A 21,396-nucleotide genomic window follows, 5' to 3' on the forward strand; every position below is an offset into this window, starting at 1 on the left:
TGCCGCTGTTACTCAAAACTGTTGAAATTAGAAACAAGTACGATTACTTTAGCCCATTGGAAGATTTCTACCTGGATTTAGGAAAGACTATTGTTAAAAAAATATACATTTGAATTACCAAGTACAACCACAGTGCATAGTATATGGTACAGAGTCTTTTTCTATGCAATAATGAAATTCGTTTAACGGACTCATACTGAAGAAAATAAGACAAAATAAATAAAAGATAACAAGACAAGACAAGTTCATTTCAAACATACCCAAATGCCAAGAATTGTTTTCTAAATATCTTGAGTCACAGAAGATTATTTGTTGTGAGTAATGCTCAGTTGTGCCAAAACATTAAATAATTATTAGTCATTAAAAGTTCATATATGAATTTTATGTGAACTTCTACTTTCAAATACACTTCTGTCTATTGCTTCTAGGGTTGCAAAATTCCGGGAATATTCAAAGTTGGAAACTTTCCATGGAAATTAACGGGAATATACGGGAATTAACGGGAATAAACGGGAATATACGGGAATTAACGGGAATAAACGGGAATATACAGGAATTAACGGGAATAAACAGGAAATGTTGTTGGTAATTTATACTAACTGTATTTACCTTGTCATATACAGACATAAATATAAACATTTTGTTTTGTCATAGGCTGATTTGAGCCCAGAGGAAACTTTGGGCACTTGACTATATGCTTCTGCATCGTTGTGTCATTCTTAACATAGGTCTTTGCACAGTATTTGCAAATGTACACAGCCTTTCCTTCTACATTGGATGGGGTGAAATGTCTCCACACATGAGATAGTGCACGTGGCATTGTTCTGTAGAATAAGATGAGAAAAAAGTTTGTAAAAAAACACTAATGCAATGCCAGAGATATAAATAGTTAGCCAAACAATTGGAATCGTCTGTAAACATATTTTATAATTGATGGATAAATGAATGGAAATAGGCTAGATGAACAGATGAACAATCCTCAATCAGCATGGTAATATATTTTCCCCAGTAATATCATCGAAACTTACCTGACTAGTCCTGCACACTACAGCAGGTCCAATAGGGCTGAAGTGTGCAGGATGCTGGGAATTATCTGTGCATGTGATGGCACAATGGAGGGTTGAAATTCAACGTGCAGCGTGTGCTGCATTCCATACATCTTTAAAATAGAGTTTTGAATGATGTTTTTATTGCTCAGCGTTTAATTTGCGTATTATTTTTTTTTCAAAATTCCCAAAATTCCAGAGCTAAACTTCCCATGGAAAGTTTCCAGAAAGTTTCCAGAAATTTACCGGAAACTTTCCACCCCTTTGCAACCCTAATTGCTTCAAATGTAAACCACATTAACTCTATCAATTCTTGGCTGTAATGTTTGAGTGATTTGTTCTATGTTAGTTTACAATGTAAAGTTTTATAGTTATATAATGTTGGAGAACAAAAATGTAATTATCTAATAGGCTGAGCTAAATATACATTATATTGCGTTGAGTTGGAAATTAGGATGAAAGTGGTCACAGGAGGATTGTGCCGACTAATGAATCCTCTTTGGTCTTTCCATTTATGAATCCATATTAGCAGAGCATTAATTAATGAACAGTTACTCCACATATGTTTTCTGGGTCACATGTTGGAATTATCCAACTCACGACTCGTCTCTGGTAAAACTGAATTTCTCTTATGCATCCTCATGAGACGCTGTCTGTGTATCAACCAGTCTGTTTGTCTGTGCTCAAGTCCGACGCTCTCACCTCCCGCGTGGCAGCTCTCCTTCCTCTCTGCGCCATCGCACGGTGGGAGGGGGGTCTCCGTGCACCTCGCACAGGAAGTCCACCGTCTCGTCCTCCATCACCACCTGGTTCACCGGCCTCCGCACCAGCACAGGCCGCTCTGCAGCATGAGAGAGAAAGTTAGTCCAGGCTGATGCTCCTTTAAAGACACCGCTGCACGAAACATTCACTGCAGGACCTTCATCAGGAACTCACCGTACACCACCAGCTCCGCGGGATCGCTGTCCCTCTCTCCCACCATGTTCGTGCCCACACAGACGTACATGCCGGCATCGCTCTTCCTGGTGTGAGAGATCATCAGTTTGCCACCACGCATCTGAAAAACAGCAAAGTGACAGACCAGAGATAAGATTTTAGATGAAGATGCCAGATACGACTCAATTTGATCATCCCGTTCCCTTTCAAGGGAAAACAAATCCTCATTTGGATCCTCTAGCACTGTTATAAATCATTAATCCTTCATCTTCAAAGCACCGTATGAGTCATTGTGGTGTGCTTTTGTAAAGCGCTGGAATACAACTACTATACATATATTTATAGCAGTATCAGTGTACTTGTGATTGAGTTCAATTTTGGAATCTTCTGCTCATTCTCTGATGGTAAAACCAGACGATGATGTGAATGTTGTGGCTAAAAGATGTTTCCTACATTTCAAAAGATGCCTGTGAAAAACCATTAGACTCCTGATTTTACACATGAGAGGAGAGAACAAAAGTGACACCGAGATATTTTCCACTCCATAGAAAAACAGATCCACATTTAATTAAGGGCTGTTGAAAGATAGTATGACATTGTCGTTGTAAATCTGAATCCCTGCCGTTTTTTCCAGCGCTGCAGAAGAGAAGCTGAGGGTTTTATAAAGAAGTCCTGGAGTCATATTCCTAAAAATCAATTAATTTTAAGCAAGTGTTTAGCCATTTAGACCCAAAATAATGAAGAACAGAACAATAAAGTATGGACCCAAAATTAGAGGCCGACCTCTCACACTCCTGATTCCCCAATTAAAAGATAAGAAAGGGGGAAAAACAACGCTTGCTTTATTCCGTCTCTCAAAGCTTTTCCGTCAAGTCTAAAGAGCTCAGTGAGAGAAATATAAAAAACTTTTTTTTTTAAACAGAAGCAAATATGATTTATTATTTCACAAGCGAAAAATAGCCGGGCACCAGAGAAACCGGCGACTTAAATGAGACTATTTCCAGCTGAGGATTCATGCTATAGAGTATTTACAGCAGCAGGACAGTAACCTAGATATGTGGGATCAGCTCAAAATAAACCACTGTGGTCGTGTTCGTGTTAAAAAAAAGGAACATGTCACCCACTTTAACAGTGCAGCTCTCTAATGTATATTTAATGGAGGTCTGCGGCACAGAAAAATAAGCTAAGTCAGGCTTTGGCTACACAGACAATATCTACTCCTGATTTCAGTTCACTGTAGGCTTTCATCTTTTTATCGAATTTATTGAGATTGACAAATATAACCTTTGCTTTAATTTTGCATTAATTCTACTTCATTGTAATAAAACACATTTTTTAAATCCCAAAATGATCCTAACACTGACTAAAAGCTGCAAGGCTCAAAAAGTAGTATTCAGATTTACCCAGAACTAGCCTGTTCACATATTCTGTGAGTTATCATGAGGTTCACATAACTCCAACAACATGAGTTGGTAAATCTGAGCCAAACTTGAGGGTCCAGCATCATCACCTCGGCCAAGGAGGTTATGTTTTGACCCCTGCCCGTTTGTTCGGAGGGTTTCTGGACAGTTTGCATCAGACGTGGTGGAGGGCTGCAGTGTGGATCAGAGAAGAACCTCGAACATTTTGGTAGGGATCCAGATCAGTGGGCGGATGGAGGAATCATTTTTTACTTGATTCAACATCGTGACAGGCATTTTAGCTGATTTCATTGGTGCAGTTCCAAAAACAATCTGTCTGTATAGTGAATTTAAATGTGGTTTCAAAGAGGGGCTGTTGGACCTTGGCGGGAATCTGCATTCTACTGAGTGCCCTTCTACTTTAATAGCTTTGTGTTTGCTCAGTATTTTAAAATGGAAACTGGAGAGTCCTTGATCGGTGTTTTGCTTTTACTCACAGCGATGCGGTCATCCTTGGCGCTGACTCGGGCGTTGTTGCGTTTCCAGGACACGGTGGGTTCGGGGTGACCGCGTGGAGGCACACACTCCAGCACGGCAGGCTCGCCAGCAGCCACCACCACATCACTCGGTGCCTGCCTGAAATCATCTCTCAGGACTAGGATGGAAACACAAAGAAATCTAATTAGCTTCAGAAGCCCCGTCTGTCTGGGAATCAGACGCACAGGATCCACGAGCAGCAGCGCAGACATGCATCCTGCTATAATCAAAAGAAATACAGATTTGTCTTGGAAAACATTCAGATGTGTTTTTCTTGAGTGGAGCATCTTCCTGCTGAAAGTTGAAACGAAGCATATTGAGGGAAAGTCAATTGTTGTGTTTGCATGTGCATGAGTGCTCAAAGCCCTGGCAACGTCCTTGTTAGAATGTGCTCTTGATTTAATGTTTTCCTGGGCCTGTGTCCTACTCTGCTGTCTCTCCTGTCAGAGCAGATGAATAATACACATCACTCGGTCCAACATGGAGTGAACAAATAACGGCGCATTCATAATTTAGCTCATATGGGAGGGAGAAAAAAATGGCCCCCGTGTTAATGAAAGGATTGTTCCTCTGTTTCCAAACGCTCGCTTGAAAGAGAATCCGCACGGCTCTGACTTACAATGAAATCAACACTGAACGCCCAGAGCCTATCCTCCCATCCACCCCGGGGTTCGCTCTCCCATCAGCCGCCGTGGATGACGGCAGGATGAGGAGTTTGACATGGCGACCTTTAATATCTTCTAATCTTTGTTTGCTGTGATTGACAAAGTCTCACGCTTCACTTGTCATGTTGGACCACATCCTGTAGCTACAGCCTGCAGGCTCTTTATTTCTCAACCAAAGTGAACTATGGCGGCATAATCAATGCGATCTACTTTTACACTTTCATGAATATTTTATCAATCTTTAACAGATACAAAGATGAGAGATGACAGTGAATCCGAAATCCATTGTAAACATCGATCCCTCTCAATCATCAATTAAACGATCACTAAAACACAAATCCGTGGCAGGTCTGTCACGTTCAAAGTTTGGAGGGTAGTTTATTTTTTTATTGGCTTGTTTCCCAGAACAAAAGATACTCAAACGGTGCATTAATCAAAAAAAAACGATAAAAGGTGCAGACATTAGCATGCACAGCTAACTAGCACAAGCTACTTTCAGACATGCACTGAAGTCCGATCATTTTCCTGAAATTTACTCTGACTACAGAACTAAATATACTCACTCAACACTGAATGATCGGAGAACGGAAGAATCGTAGCACTTGACATGATTTTCCCAATTGTGGTTATTTCTTAAACACAGTAGATATCATAGACTTGTGGCTTCTACCGGAGAACATAATATTGTTTCACTGCCTCGTAGTTCGTGGTAAATCTACCTCGGATGGTTACAACATTACGGCTGATAATCAAAATCTCTATCCAGAAAATGAATGGGATTTTTACTTGTGCCGTTGAGCTCCATATGCACTTAGCTCTAATTAATCTGAGTCAGAACTGTCACCTTAATTATCCACCAGTTCGTCTGACAGGACTGTGTCAACATGGCAGCCCGGGTCTTCAGTCCAACATCAATATTCACTGCCACTGGGCTTGAATGAAATGTCTTTTGAAGTGACTTTATCGCAGCTATTCAAAGACGGGCGAGTCATTCCTCTCCCTCATTTGACTGCCATAATTGTCTTGGGTAAAACGGGCAATGAATATTCCAAAACTTAGCGAGGTGGCAGACAGTTCTCCCTCAGGTCTGAATTGGACATTAGTCAACCCGCACATTCTCCCTCTTCTTTAACTCGCTCCGTGGTATGACTTCATCAATCACACGCTGCCTGCCGTCTTAACTCTGAACTTTATTGAAATTAAGTGAAAGTCACTTTTTACCGCGTGGGAGAGAATTGTCTTTTCCTATCATTTAACGCTTTGACATTTACGCTGAGGAGACGTGACAAGTCTCTGCAGAATGAAGACTCGTTCAGAAAGTCTAACCTCTTTGACATCATTCAATTTCTCATTACCCCAGAGTAATATTTCGGTGATTATTCACTTTCAAACACTGGAATATATCCCGGAGCAGGTGATCAAGTCAGATCGCAGGGGCCGAGCAGAGGTTTGGATGAAGCTCGGACATTTCACGCAGAAAACTAAAACACCTGAGTACCCTCACAAAATGCGTGTTTGCAGGAGCTGTAAAAAAAACCAGTAAAGGCACTCACACGGCTCCCAAAGGTCTGTCCACCAAATACCCCCGACCCCGTTCACTTAGCTGATGTTTCAAATGTTTTGCGCAGCTGAAGGGCTAATTGAAAGCACGGCATTATTTTTAGACCTCGGTCTGTAAGGCCTGGTTGGACGGCCATGCAGAGACCTTTGTTTTACTGCCATGGAGTGAAGAGGTTACGGGCACAGAGCTAATCCCTGACACCGCTGATACAAACACACATAGACACACACACGCACACACAACCACCTTTAACTCTTCAAACCCGGAGTCCCCCGGCACTGACGTGAAAAGTGGGACATTTGAGGGTTGAAACACATCACTTCCCTCAAACGCCAGCTCCAAAACTGAATTCGAGCTAATGTGATCCTGCCTTGCTCCAACTTTAAAGTGTGTGAAGACGATCGTGCCACAGAATCAGGGACAACCAGCAACATTCCCAACCCCCCACCTGGTCCCGAGGGGCTAGTGTCCACAACTTAGCTCCTCGGACATTACATGACTAGATCTTGATAATCTCCTAAACCGGGCCCTGTGCTCTCGCTTCCATCCACACTGGGCTCAGGCGGCGAGCAAGAGACAAGTCCTCAGACTCCCCAGGGCACTTCTTCATGTGAGCTTAAATAATGGCAAAGCAGGGCTAAATGATTTCAGCGGTTTCATCATTACTTCTCTGGGCACTATTCTGAGAGGGCACATTCATTTTAACTTTAATATATCAGGGATACACAGATTAGGAGATTTAATCGCTTTGAGAATATTCATCACTTGAGTTTTAAGTGACATTTATCTCTATGATGCAGAGTTTAGTAGAGAGATGCTGCAGAGAGGCCATCTGTTAATGTTTTTGTAAAAAATGAACAGAGGCAGGATAGAGATTAATCACCAGAATATGGTATGTGCTGCATTCAGGCTTTGTATTGCACGTGCAGGGCTGATTCCTGTATATTGCTGACGGTGGGTTTATTGTTAATTATTCATTTTCACCTATGGAGCTTATGTTTTCTTCAGCTTTTGTTTGGTTGCCTGTTAGTAAGCAGGATTGCACATAACCAACTAAATGGGTTTTTCTGAGACTTGGTGGAAGGATGCGTATGAGTCAGAAAAGAACCCACAACATGTTGGTGGGGATCTGGATAAGGGAATGGATCCAGGAAAGGGTGTTATTGTTAGTTGCTTGATTTCTCAGTGAATAATTTATGGACCTTGATGAACATACTTCATACTGAAATTTGGTGCAGATCCAAAAATCCGGATCAAGGGAATTTATATACAATCCAGTAGCCCATTAGCTATAAATGACGAATTGCCTTCTGTGGGAAACAGCCAGTAATTTCTGTTGTATCAGAAGCGTAAATCCAAGCAAATAATGCTTTTATTGTTCGACTAGTTTCTTTATTACACAAGTTATATGTTCCTCCACACAAAACACTAACAAGGCTAGTTTTTGTTTAGGTCCAGACAACATTTGGGCTTAGCAACAGTTATCTGCATATGAATGAAGGTAAATCAAAAGGCAGAAAGTCGATGGATTTTAGTCGATGAGCCTGCTCAAACTTGATTGGTCAAACTGGAAATCCCCGAAACACTGGCCTACAGATTCTGTATATTCACATTTAGAATCTGTTTTAAAGATTAAGTTAAATCTGGTTTCCCCTGCGGATGTATAAACTCTAGTGACTAGTGCAAATCAAAGCCTGCAGAAAAATTAACCAAACAGTTTGCTGACCATTCACAAATCCAGACAGTTGACTGACACCTGGTAGGTGAGTGACAGACGGGACGTGAAAAGAAAAGTTTTAGTACCAAACATGTGTTGACAGTGATTGTGGGACAGACAGAGCAGAGTAGAAAGACGGCGTCAGTTCATGTTTTTTTTAAGAGCCTGAGACGACCCTGTGCCTGGCTCCTATTGTTCTTTTATGTCAGAGAGCACTAAACCCGTTAGAGGTGGTCTAATCCCATCGCCATGATACTGCCCTGTCATGGCTAATGGAGGCTTTGCCTGCAGAGAAGCCAGCGTTAATCCATTGTCTGATTATGTTGATGGAGGATGAGAAGGGACAACGGGGAAAACGGTCTGTTTCGGTAGCTCTCGCCCATGAATCCCTCCATTTTACAGAAATGTAATGATGTTGCAATTACACAGAGACATTGCACGACGCATTCTGCTTTATTAGTACATCTGACAGGGCTCCTATAAACCGCAGCTTGCTGAACTGCAGAGGGAAATTCGAGCTGACAACTTTAATGCACCCAGCAGCAGATATTCTAAGCTACACGTATAAACTGTACTTATCAGGGATGATATGTATATATCTGCAGATTCTCTGTCGTATAGAGCAATCGCAGCCAAAGAAACAAGCTGCAGCCAGAACTTTGATTCCTTCATAATCCCTCATCAGGAGTCAGAGGAACATCTGGCTCTAAAGCCTTTTAAGCAAGTTTTATTTTTTATTTGTCCTACTTTATTCTAATCCTGCCATGTGACTGTCTCCTCAGCGAGACGGGCAGACATTCACGATTTTGAAATAGACACTACTGCAGTCCCCCCCCAACTTTTGTTTCCTTTTCAAGCCTAAAAAACATCTGTGTTTGGAAGGAGCGAGGAATGAATTTGATTATATTTCCACTGTCTCATTATTCTGGTTTTTCAATAGCCAGGCAGGTCAGCTGATCACTGGCAGCTTAAAGTAAAAAAAAAAAAAAAAAAAGAGGAGCGAAAAGACAGAATAATAACTGTTGCTGGCAACCGAGCTCCTGAATATCGGTGACTGCAGAGGGAAGCCACAGCAGATACAGAAAGAAAAAGCTTTTGAGCATTCAAAAATGTTTGGTTAGGAATTAACCAAACATTTAACTGTTACAGTTAATAAACAGTTTTTACATTTTTTCATGAATCTCCCGGAATGACACGCAGGCTAGGTCCTCATTTTGTCTGCAATCTGAGAAACATCAGGTTCAGGTTGGGTTTGAACAGAGTGTCGGGTTCAAGTCTGGTTCAGAAAAAGTAAATTGTGCCTCAAGCAACAGTGTGAACTCAAATGTCTGAGTTGGTTGCTCCAGACACGTATAAGAAAGAATACAAACATCTCAGGAGGACAAAGAGGTGTCAAACACACTAGCGACGAAGATGTCAACTCGGAGAAGACAACAAGATTTCAGATCTTTGGGAGATAACAGCTAACGCTGGTGTCGATGTGCTGGAAGCAAATACACTGTTCTTTCCGCAGCAAAACTTAAACGTCACGTCCCTGCATTTTCTACCCAGACGGCTTTATATTAGCCTGTGAATTGATAATGCAGGACATGCACACATCCTTTCCTCGCACGTTAACCCATTGCTGAAAAACAAACAGTCAGCAACTGTTGATGTGAGCGTCTGACATTCACTCCGCCTGTTTCAGCTCTGATATCACTCTCGACTGTGCAGAGCCGCCGGAGCGACGTGATGCATGGAACCAACATAGGTTAGATGTGTATCTCTGTTTTCTCGGCAGACGCAATTCCAGCTCGGAGTGGATAGAGTGAGCGGCGCCAGCCTGTTAACTCGCTGCAGTGAGAAGAAGCCTTAGTCACGCAGCACAACACAATACATTATGCATCATCCACTGACAATTAATGTGTAATTAATGTGCTTAAAACCAGGTTAGAGTCGGCGCAATACGCAGAGCTGCATTAACAATCCAACAGATCCATTGGTATTAATTACTCCTCAGTGGGAGATAGAAAAGCTCTTCCTTCTCCCACCTGTTGTCCCTTAACCACACACACACACACACATGCATACAGACCACCAGCTTAAGACTGGCCCCCTCATTACCACGGCAGACTCCCCCCCACCCACCTCCCTGCCAGAGCTAATTGGGTCACAATTTACCCCACAGTCAGCACACCCTCACACAGAGTGGGGGGGGGGGAGTCTGAGACCACCACCACACTGTTTCAGCATATGCCCTCGCCAGCCACAGGCAGTGAGATTAGAACAAAACAGCCACTTACTAATACTGTTAGTCACTCTGCGCCTGCAGGTGAATCATCCCTTTACAGATATGACTGCACTGTTATCTGCAGCTCCGCAAAAGAAAAGAAGCTAAATTTCATTATCAACAATGCAAAAGAGGCGACGTGACTGCATATGCGTTTCATCTTCACCCGGCTCGGTGTATTTGCATGAGCCGCAGCTTTGTGTGGTTCCCACTATGCGTTATATCGGAGGAGACCATCCCTATTTTTGAACACGAGCTGCAGATGAGGTCAGCCAGCCGTGAGCACTTACACTCACTGTCAGCCAGGAAGCCTCAGTATGGTGGCAGATAAGACCCAGCTCCAATTGCTGTTTTGTGTTGTGTTTTTTTTTAACGAGGACGGTCCGACCTTGGTAATCTGTTATGCTCCTTCCCCCAATCAACCCACTGACTAATCCATTTCCTCGTGTCAAAGAGAGCCACAGTTCAGCCCAAGGCCGAAACACTAGTACACTGGCACAATTAGAAGAGGAGGAAGAAAATGGCACGTGTCCCAGACCGTGGAGGGAAAAATAATAGACACGGCTCCTTCCTATTGGGAGCTTTTTACTTCAGTGCATGCGCCAAGTTTTGAGGAGGCTCACGCTCGCCTGCTGTATTCCTCTGCCACATGTCTGTACAAAGAAAACACGGCTTGGCTAAGCGGTGACTCTCAGTTGATGTGATGATTACCTGGCTGCCATAGAGGAGGTCTCAGTCTGTATGGTTACAAGTAACTGATGGTGTTAATTAAACAAGGTAAAACCACTAAATGTACCTTCACCAAAGTTATGTTTCTGTTTGTCTGTTAGCAGGATTATGCCAAAACTTTTAACAATTTTCTTGAAACTTGGTGGATCTGGACCGTAGACTGTCAATAAAGATAGACGATGGGCTCCGGTCCCACTATCCGAACATTAAGCTGATATCCTGGAGGAGGACCGTGCCATCTTGTGCATTTGGAGCCAGAGTCTTGGCAGGAGCAGCCAGGGGACGGAGCCAATCATAGACTCTCAGCTGTCAATCATGACATTTCACTCTATTTTATAACATTAAATAATTAGGAATAGGAACGACCTAAAATGACAGAAACGTGTATTTTAATTTTTGACTTTGGTGCGTGTCCCATCTGCTAACATGGAGGAGGCAGGATTAATGACTGATCCTGCAGATGGCCATCGAGATGCTTTGGCTTCACTTTTGTTGAGCTGTCATCTCGTCCATCTTCACATTCAGACGATGGTCTGGACAAAGTAGCAGGATTTTCTTGCACTTTATTTAACATTGTGAGATAGATAATAATAATTCATATAACATCCTAAAACAAATCAGGCTTAATTAGACCCTTGAGTTTTCTGTATCACCATTCAAGCCAAGATTTTGGAGAAAAAGCCAAAATCTCACAAAAGTGAAGAATTGCTGTTGTTATTTATCACAAAATATATATTTATTACATTATTTAAGGGTTTTGGACAAAATAATATATTTGTGAGCAACAAGAAAATAAATTGTATTTTTTCGCCATGTTCTGACATTTTATAAGGAACGAAATTAATTAATTGACAGCTGCAGGCCTAATATAATTTACTAAACTGTGTAACTGAATTATACCATGCTTTATGAATCACTACATCATGTATAGTTAATCAAGAAATGAACGAAATGGAATTTGGCTTTGAGATGTTCCTGTGTTTTCAGCATTACTGATGAAGACATGAGAGTCAAGCAGGTAGACGTCACTAGCCCGGGTGGTTTTTCATAGATTTCTCCATCGTTTAAAAAAATCACATTTGACAGATTTTTGAAACAATGACGTTAAAGACACGAGATGTGGCCGAGAAGCACAACTCTCCTACATCTTTTAAAAACACTTGAATTAAATATAAATCATCTCAAGCACTTGTCATTGAGTCTGACCGAAAGCAGTCTCGATGAAATCTTTGCAGCACAATAGATCCACTGTGACACAAGGACAAGCTGTTAATATTTTTCTCTAATTGAAGTGTTATGAAAAGCTGTCAGAGGAACGCACCCTTTCACCTTCACACCTCTTCGAAGTCTGTTTTTCTGAAAGCACTGCATAAGAAGTGGTGAAGGCAATTAGAGATGCAACAAAAGTTATCTCTACTGATCCTGATTCCTTTACGTCAGTTCAGGCCATTATATCATAACCAGTATAAACTGATCTAATACCAGTCTATTTCATTACAAGTCATTTTCCCAAATTAAAAATCTATGTATCAAAGCTAGGGTTGGTAATCCTGGGAAAGCTAGCAACAGCAGACTACACAAAAAAAAAATGCAGCCATTACATCACACCCCCTTTAATCTGCCCTCCCCTCAAAGCCACGCCCCCAAAACACATGAACGCGCAGAGACTGACAAAAGGTAGCATTTCATTCGTTGTGTATATTACAGTCCTGCAAGGGCCAGTGACAGACTCTATGAATTAATGGCAATCGGTACGTGATTACGATTTCAATAAATGAGATAAAATGTGTTTTAGAAACAACTTACAACTGAATTAACATGAATCTAATTATCTTTTATATAAGCCGACAGTTTGACATGGTATGGTGCTAAACACAGATATATATATATATCTGTGAGATCATGTGAAAAACCCAAAGTTGAACTTAAATATTTGAGGATCATTTTGCCCTTATGTGAAATAAGTTAGAGAGATTTAACAAATGTAAAACAGCAAGACCACAGCAGTGTCCTATTTCAAATGACTCCTTCAGAAAGAATGTTATTATCACTTTGTTTTTACCTCCATGGTTCCTACAAATGTTGTTTATGGTCACAGCGTTGACTCTTTTAAAGACGCAATTAAAGAGCTAATAACAAGAAAACAACTTGGAGAAAATATATATCCTGCCACAATAAACTAAAATTAGTATCCCATCCACAGGCCAGCACCTGTTACTGAATTTATCTCTAGCACCGTCTCTTTTGGGGTCGCCTCCTGCAGCTCAGTTGTTGCATGTCATCCTTTTCAAGCACAGCCAACTGTCCAGTGGACCTCCATTAAGCTGCCAGGCGACTGCAGCGAGATCTGTGACAAACTGTGAAGCATCTTCATATTGCACACACACACACACACAGACAACATGTAGTGCAAAGGAACACACACACACTTTAAGGACAATAACAAATAGAAAAGAGCCTTACTGGCAACTTCCAGAGAAGCATTGCGACTGATGGCATCTCCCAGGGGGTTGCGGGCCACACAGGTGTAGATGCCTTCGTCTGGTTTGCTCCGTCGTCCGTGTACGATGCGCAGGAAGAAGAGGGAGCCACTAGGCAGGAGCATGCGGTGGGAGCGCGGGTCATCTTTGTCAGTCTCCACACGCTCGCCATCTTTGTACCACTCGATGCTGGGAGTGGGTCGGCCCTCTGCCTTGCAGTTGAGGGTGGCGGGCTCCCCCTTGGAGACAATCAAATCCGAGGGGTCCTCCACTATGCGAGGCCCGCTGTCGTCAAGCCGTGCCCGGGACCCTGTAACGTGAATATGAGGACAAATGTCACTTACGAGGCTAAGCACCAACCATTATAGAAAACACAGAAATAGAAAGCAATGACACTGTTTGGAGGACATGAGTACCGTTCGTTGAGATGCCGAACAAAGATTTTCTTTTGGATGATAGCGGTGAATCGTTGCAATATCAATACTTTACCCTGCATTTTGTGAAGCACTTTGTAACTTTGTTTAGATATTGCGATATAAATAAAGTTATAATTATCATAATCATGGGTAATAACTCTTTGAAGGTTACTGAGATTTCAGATAGGACATATTCCAATAACAACCTTTAATATCCATTCTTCAGCAGAGGTTTCTGCTGCTTTCTAGTAAAGTGTGCATACAGTATCTTCAAATAGAAGCCGCATGTGCCAAGGATGAATTCACACATGTGATATGATAATGGTCAATCTATGTGTCAATCTGAACCGTTGCAGAGGCTGAGACGATGAAGTCGGAGGAAAAGTGGGAATAACACAGGCAGACCTGTGCGTATAAAAGGGAGAGAGACCCACGATGTGAGAATAAGGCAGCAAGATATAGATAACTCCCATATCCCTCTCTCTGGGGATCCATTTTCTCTTGGCTGTGAGGGAAGGGCACACTGCTTCAAGACCGAAGGTAAGCTTTTAGAGCAAGACCAAATGTCTCTAACAATGTGTTACAGTTGGAAAAAATGAATAATTCAAAATCCTGCTGCTTTTAGTTTGGTTCTGAGTAACAGATGGTCTCTCCCTCACTGTTAACAAAAAAGAAAGAAAGACAGGGAAATGAAATGGTCACTGTGCGACTGATTACTATGCGGCTCTGTCTGAGGCATTATTTTCAGCAGATAATCTCGACTGCTTGAACGTCCTCCTTTATGAGCGAAGAGGAGCAGCCGGGACTAACCCAATGACACACATGTCGCTGCACACGCTTGCTGTTACATTATACTTAAATCTGAGGCATCAGGATAAACCCTCACTTTTATGCCGTAAGCAGATTTATGTCTTTTCATGAACTGATTTGATCCCCGCGGGCCCGGAGTTGCCATCACGACTCAGACCCGAGGTAAACATCCAAAGAGCGATGCGAGCGCTCTCAGCTAACACCCCGGGGTCACGACCCAGGACAGCTCACTAAACGCTAATGCAGGATCTGGATGAATACTAATCGGGCGGTAAAAATGTGCCCAAGCACTTCCAGTTGATGCAAAACCACACTTTGTTTACAGGAAGAAGAGCAAGTATAGGGTGAAACATTTCATACTATGCGCCCATAAGCTGATCCTCTAAGATATTAAAAAGTGCTTTCCTGCGGATTATATTTAATCAGAGCTGTATGGCATTTGTGAAGATTACATATTGACACATCTGAATCGTTTAAATTTTGAAGAAGTATCTCTGCAGACGTCCATGTCCTGATGGTGAACTGTGGTTTTTTAAGCACGCAAAGGATCCGCTGGCAGTTTAAAGTCCCAAGCCGTGTAATACAGTTACATCACACACTGAGCTCCCTTCCACTTCAGTCGTAACTGGAGTTTTATCCCAAAAACAAATACTGAGAGACAGAGTCGAGCTCTTGAAAGCAGAGCTACAGTGGTTCAGTGACAGGAGAATTGTGAGACATGCATGAAAAAAACGTTGCTGAAGAGGCAAAAATATCCTGACTTCCGCGTGATAACACCCAAGAAAAGATGAAGAATTAATGACTTTTGGATCTTTTTTTTATTTTAGCTGATGTGAGATGTGATGTCCTGGTGCAAAAAGCCAATTATGACCAATCATGATGTTTTGCCTTAGGCTATACCTGGAATAAAGTAGAAAGCATCAATCTTTTCAGCAAATTACCTTAATGTTAAAGTTTAAGTGATATCCCCGTCTAATGGCAATAGTGATTATGACAGGAGGAAAAGGGGAAGTAAGATGACATTATGACTGGTCAGCATTCTGATTATGTGACAAAGAAGTATAACTGCTTTATTTCACTCTTGCTCTGTTTTTGGTCTCCACCATCTTCTAAGAAAAAGATCAGGGTGAAATCTTTGGAAATTGGCTGAAGTGGAAATGTTGTTCTGCTGAAATGATGTATTTTGGTGAATTTATAAAGATAAATTATTTTTTGCAGCCCTGATAAAGTGGACAAAACCGTGTATGATTAAAAGTTAGGAATTATTGTTTTTATATTTCACTTAAATTGATAACTTAGATAAATTCAGGTCATGGTCTCTCTACGTAACTATTTATAAATCTGTGGTAGATTTTCTTTCTTCAACAATTATTGTAAAATCATTGATACATTAAAATAGCTGCATTTAAACTACCTTTATTGTTGAAATCAGTCATTTAACTCTTATAGTTATAGATTATTCTGATTGGCTCCCTTTTATTTCCTCCAAGCTCCAACAAATCAGTGGTTACCTCTCACCCAGTAAAACCATCAACGTGTAAAGCCATTGACAGCCCAATTAATGATTAACAAGATGTCATTTTAATCTTCGTATTATATAAATTCGCAGAGTGTCTGTTTTGTTACATTTTCTTTCTAGTGTTTATGCAATCGAGCTGTCTTTGTCCAGCTGTCCTTGTGTGTGTCACTGTGTATATTGTGTTGTCAAGGTTGCTTTGAGTTGGTTTGATTAGCTTAACCGTCACCATACGACGAACAAACACTTGTGGATTGATTTGACCCCTTAGGAAATACTAAGAGTGATAATATCTAATGATTCCAATGCAGACACAGCAGGGGATTAAAAGTGTAACAGAAGCATTTTCTTTTTTTTTATCCCTGGGGATTATTAATGAGATTGATTGGGCGCTCATTACAGCCGCAGCTATCGTGCAGCAGAATCAATGCGGAGCCGTGCTGATGCATTGCAGGGAGAATATTCATGTGAGAAAAAAAGAAGGAATAGCAAACAGCTTCAGGTGGTCGAAGTGACAAGCGACAATCTGCTCCTGTGACAAGTGTGCAATCAATAAAAAAAAAAGGTCTACACCACCTTGAGCACGACAGCAACGCGTTGCCTTTGTGAGAAGGAATGTTTTTCAAGGTAACGTTTGCTTCATGACAGGAAGATTGTGGTGCAGTGACTGAAAGCACCTTTCGGCAAAAAACGAAACTCTTAGCGTTATTGATGTGGAAAAGTAAACATCACAGGCCTCAGTGAATTTTTTTTTTTTGTCGGATCATAAATGCAACCTATTAAGAGTCCACAGTGGCTCCTCAGATATCAGGGTGCATGTGGAAATGTTGAGTGTGAAAAGTATTAATCTGGGGCATTCTGGTGTGAAATGAGTTTCACATTTACAAGGCATGAATAAGTAGAGGAGGACTCCTCGTGGAGAAGAGTTTACATAAATATAAATCCTTTTCAGACATGAACTCCGGAAGATTAGGTCTTTGGACTTCCCATTTACATATGAAGAACCCAGCAGAAGATTGTCAGAGTCAGACGTTTTCATGACAACAGGAAAATGTTCATTGTAACGTGCAGGCGAGGGTTTGTCTGGATAGAGCTGAAGCAGGGATGACATATAAACTCCACTGCAGAAAGCACCAACTTCAGTGATTGCCCTTATCGCTAAAAGCTCTCAAATCTCATCGTCTTTCAGAGTTGACATTTTCGTCCGCATCTTCTACGTGTTAGGCAACTCATTTTCCTCCTTGAGCTATTATTTTCTGTCTTGTATTAAAAACCTCATCGACACGCCCACTCTCTCACTCTGAAATTTCTGGACATTTGTATGCTCACATGGGCTCACTTGGACATTTTCTAGACATTTTACTCAGGGGGGCTGCTAGGAAAAGTTTTGGAATATTTACAGAGAAACCAACTGTGACATTTGCATTTTCACACCAGCAGTAATCGAAAGAGATGCTTCACAAACTACTGCCTCAGACAATTCCCAGCTTCCATAGATGTGTTAAAACAGCACGAAACGGTTCAGTGTAACACATGTATTAATTGAATACAAATACAAATCCCTGTTGAACCCCTGTCTTGAAGACATTTCAGAGCAGAGTTATCATTCAAACCATTATAAACCGGTCTGAACCAGCAACACAGACCTTCAGCACAACTCAACAATCTGGAGGGGACTTTGTCAATTAGTGTGCTCGCTCCATGCAAGGTTATCGCTCTACGGTTTACTCTCAAGGTGTGAGGGTGAGAGGCAGCTGTGCTTTTCAGAAAAGTACAGTAAATTTGATTTAAAAGTTTGACTCCTTTGATACACGTTGACCCTTCGAATAGAGGCGGGATTTTATTCTCGTTAACATTTAACGAGTCCCTTCTAATTTTGATGGATCCTTCCGTTACACTGCCTCAATAACCTGCCTCATAAGTCTTTGTAGAAATGGTATTGTCATTTGTCTTCCTGTATTGTTGTGATGATCGTGAATTATTTTACATACTTGAACTTTTCTAGATTTTTAGATTTTCTAGCTTTGTTCATAATTGAACAAGCTCAGTATAAGGCTATTTTAAAAAATCTGCTTCACATAGCTGTAAAAACAACACTGATATTGTATCGCATTTAAAGTTGATTATATGCACATCCACCAGTTAAGGAGCAAGTATGATCATCATTAATGTGTCCGCCTGATGAATGTAAGTCCAGAATTCCTTTTCTTTTAGCTCTGTGTTTGGTCTCTACCATCTTCTGAGGGAAACACTGAATATGACTCTCAAGCTGCTAAATGCTCCACTATGTTCACCAACTACCCTCTAACTGTGTGTCTGCTGTGGGGTGCTGAGCACGTCGTGTACTGCCAGGATGCTACAGCTGTGTCCCAGTTCAGGGGATGCATTCTTTGGAGGCTGCATTTGAAGACCGACTGCGGTAAGCAGAGGCTGTCCCATTTTGAAAGTTCCTTCAAACATGGCGGAAAAATGCATCCTTCCATTCCTGAGCATTGGATGCTTGATACACAGCTCAGGACAGCAGCGAGTGAACCAGGAGAGTAAAGTTGTGGCCACGACAGCTGAAGCGCTAATTGACATGTTTCCACATTGTTTTCAGTTTGTTTGGTGCATCGCTGTTATAAAATATTGATTATAGCAGTAATTTGTATGCAGACGTAGAAGTGTAGCCCGTGTCTTTTTGACGGGATGTCTATAAGAACTTCATCACGAAACGCCATCAATAACGTCAGTGATGTGTGCGTGGGACTCTAACTTTCCTTACCAGGGGTATTAATAGCATTAGAGCAGCAGGCTCATTATGATTTGATCGTGTGCATGGTTGATTTGGTGTGATAATTGTCATGGTTGCTTCTGATCTGTGAGAATTTCTCCATTTGTTCACGAAGCAAATAAAAAAAGAAAAAAAGAACATCCAGAGAAGCGCAAGCGACCAAAGTCAAATGAAAGCCCATTAGTGCTGCACACGGCGCTGATAGACAAGTTATCGCATCGGTCCTAATTGCAAACCCTGACACACACCCACATGTTTGCTCGTGGCATCTCCAGCATTTCTGCCTCATCAAGCACACAGAGTGGGCAGGGCAGGAGCTGAGGGGATGATCAGGATCACGTCTGGAAAAACCCTGTTGATTCAGGCTATATTTGGCATTTCTTGGCTCGTAGCTGTTGCCTTACGTAACAGTGGTCGCGTTCATTAATTAGTATTTACAAATATTAGCCCCACGTTCTCCCCAGGGGCAGAAGTGTACCGCTGTCACGCTAATGGGTGAGAACAACAATGCCACAGAGGGACGTCTTGTTTTGCTTCAGATCTCTGTGCCCCTCAGACTCCTGCAGGAACCTGGACCTGTCAGAGCTCACAGCTTGATGTGAAACCCAACTACTAACTACCTGACAGGCAGAAAACTAAGAGACTAACTTTCACATGCTCTCACGCTACAAGTGAGTCAGCAGCAGAAGGTTGACAGCTCGTCTGCAGAGATTAACTTGCGTCTTTTTCAATTTCAATTCATTTACATACTTAAAAAGGCCAAAAACATTTGAGGAGTCCCTCTGACATTCCCAAGTAATCTCTGCGGGAGGACGATAACGTGCCACAGCAAACTGAATTTCAAAACACGTCAGGTTAGATTTTTCTTCTGGCAGCGGTCTGGGCATTTAGTGCCTTTGTTTGGCAACTGTCCTCCTCAGCCGTCATCTAATCTCCAGAATGATGTCATCAGCGACTGTGCCAGAAGTGGGACATCATCAACATCCGACGACATGACTCAAGCCCATGGCCCATTAAGACGACTAACCAGGTCCATGCAGTGGCTTCATCATCCCCGGTCATTTCATCATGAGAGGCTTTAGTCAGCCCTCAGCCGTATTTGTCATGAAATAATGAGCAGGAGGACAGCATGGACACGAATCACCAGCTAAAGGTTGTTTAGCATCAATTAGTTCCACGGCTGAGTCTGAATGCAGCTCAAGATAACTGAAATTTCGACGAGACATTGAATATTAGCCTCTACACTGATGGCATATTAATTAAGAAACTGTGTGTGCGTGTGAGAGTGAAGGTGACTGTTGTTGTTTTCCTCTATACAATCACACAGAGGTTTCAGAAAACAGAGACTTAAACTCCCACCACACATCTTAGCACCAACAGAGAGGAGCTTACTGGTGAGACACAACAAGAAAATACATATCTCACTATAACACTAAAAATAATTCTCATTTATCTACATATTTGTATGAATAAAAACTGAATAAAATCTACAAGTGGGGCATATGTCTTAGCACAACGCCCACAGAGGTCATGGAGCCTATTTGAATGCTCTTCTCTCAAGCATTTTTATGAAAATGCAAATCGTCCTGCGGGAAATGTGCAGTTAGCTCGACGTGGGAATAAGTGGAAACACTCAATCCAGCTAAAGAGAAGTAGGCAGATGGTGTGGGTGTTGGAAAGTGTCTTTAACGTGGAGAGGTGGCACTAGTGTATAATATTGAAGCAGAGCAATAGAGGAGAGTGGGTGAGAGGTGTCACGGACGCCACAAAGCTCAGGATTTATTGTGAAATTATAGTTTATCATTGAAGATGTAAAATAGAGTTGGACCAATAACTGCTGGACCCATGTGTCAGCTGCTATTAGTTTGCTGAAGATATACTGGAGACAGTGTGTGAGTTAATAGACTGACGGGAAATTGCAGTTCACAAAGTTTTAAAGCTGCTATAATCAATATGTTTATACTAACAGTGAATTACTATTTCTACTACTGTGTGAAAGAAGAGAATCCCATCCACAGAATCGCTAATCTGTAACAGGCGTTTTAACATCTTTCAGCTCATTGTTTTGGTTTTCCAGTCCGCAGATTCAACGTGTTTAGTTGACTCTTATTGTCTAAAAACCCACCGTATGCAACTTTCACAGCACAAATTAGCAGCCAGACAAAGCAGTGACGGGTCTGTGAACACAGCAAAGCAATTAGCAGCTTAAGAGACAAACATTTAAGCACGGTTATGTTTTCATTGCTGTCTGTCAGCAAAATTACTCACAAACGACTGATCCGCTTTCCAAGAAATGTAGTGCTGGGGTGGGGCATGACTCAAGGAAGGACCCATTTTGGAACGAATCCAAATATACAAGCAGATCCAGTATTATTATTTTATTTTATGCAATTAGATGGTGGAGGAATACGTTCTACAGGTGCCCTAAAGTGTTGATAATGTATTTGGCTTTATTCGTGGTTAGGCTAGTATTGGAAAAATGTTGACTAAATGTTTGTGTTCCTTTCTTGTCAGACATTTTAAAGTCTATTTTTAAAGAAA

General features: G+C 41.6%; 1 protein-coding gene across 1 annotated transcript in view; it reads right to left on the reverse strand.

Moving 5' to 3' along the window:
• Nucleotides 1-21,396, reverse strand: part of LOC133002942 (roundabout homolog 2-like) — a 44,234-nt gene that overhangs the window by 20,931 nt on the left and 1,907 nt on the right. Inside the window, exons 2-5 of the mRNA XM_061072530.1 lie at nucleotides 13,324-13,650; nucleotides 3,880-4,037; nucleotides 1,983-2,103; nucleotides 1,749-1,887 (exon numbers count right to left, since the gene is read on the reverse strand). Coding sequence (XP_060928513.1) covers nucleotides 1,749-1,887; nucleotides 1,983-2,103; nucleotides 3,880-4,037; nucleotides 13,324-13,650 — 745 coding nt within the window. The remainder of the gene's footprint in view (nucleotides 1-1,748; nucleotides 1,888-1,982; nucleotides 2,104-3,879; nucleotides 4,038-13,323; nucleotides 13,651-21,396) is intronic.

This window comes from Limanda limanda, chromosome 6 (assembly GCF_963576545.1).
Source record: "Limanda limanda chromosome 6, fLimLim1.1, whole genome shotgun sequence".
NCBI lineage: Eukaryota > Metazoa > Chordata > Actinopteri > Pleuronectiformes > Pleuronectidae > Limanda > Limanda limanda.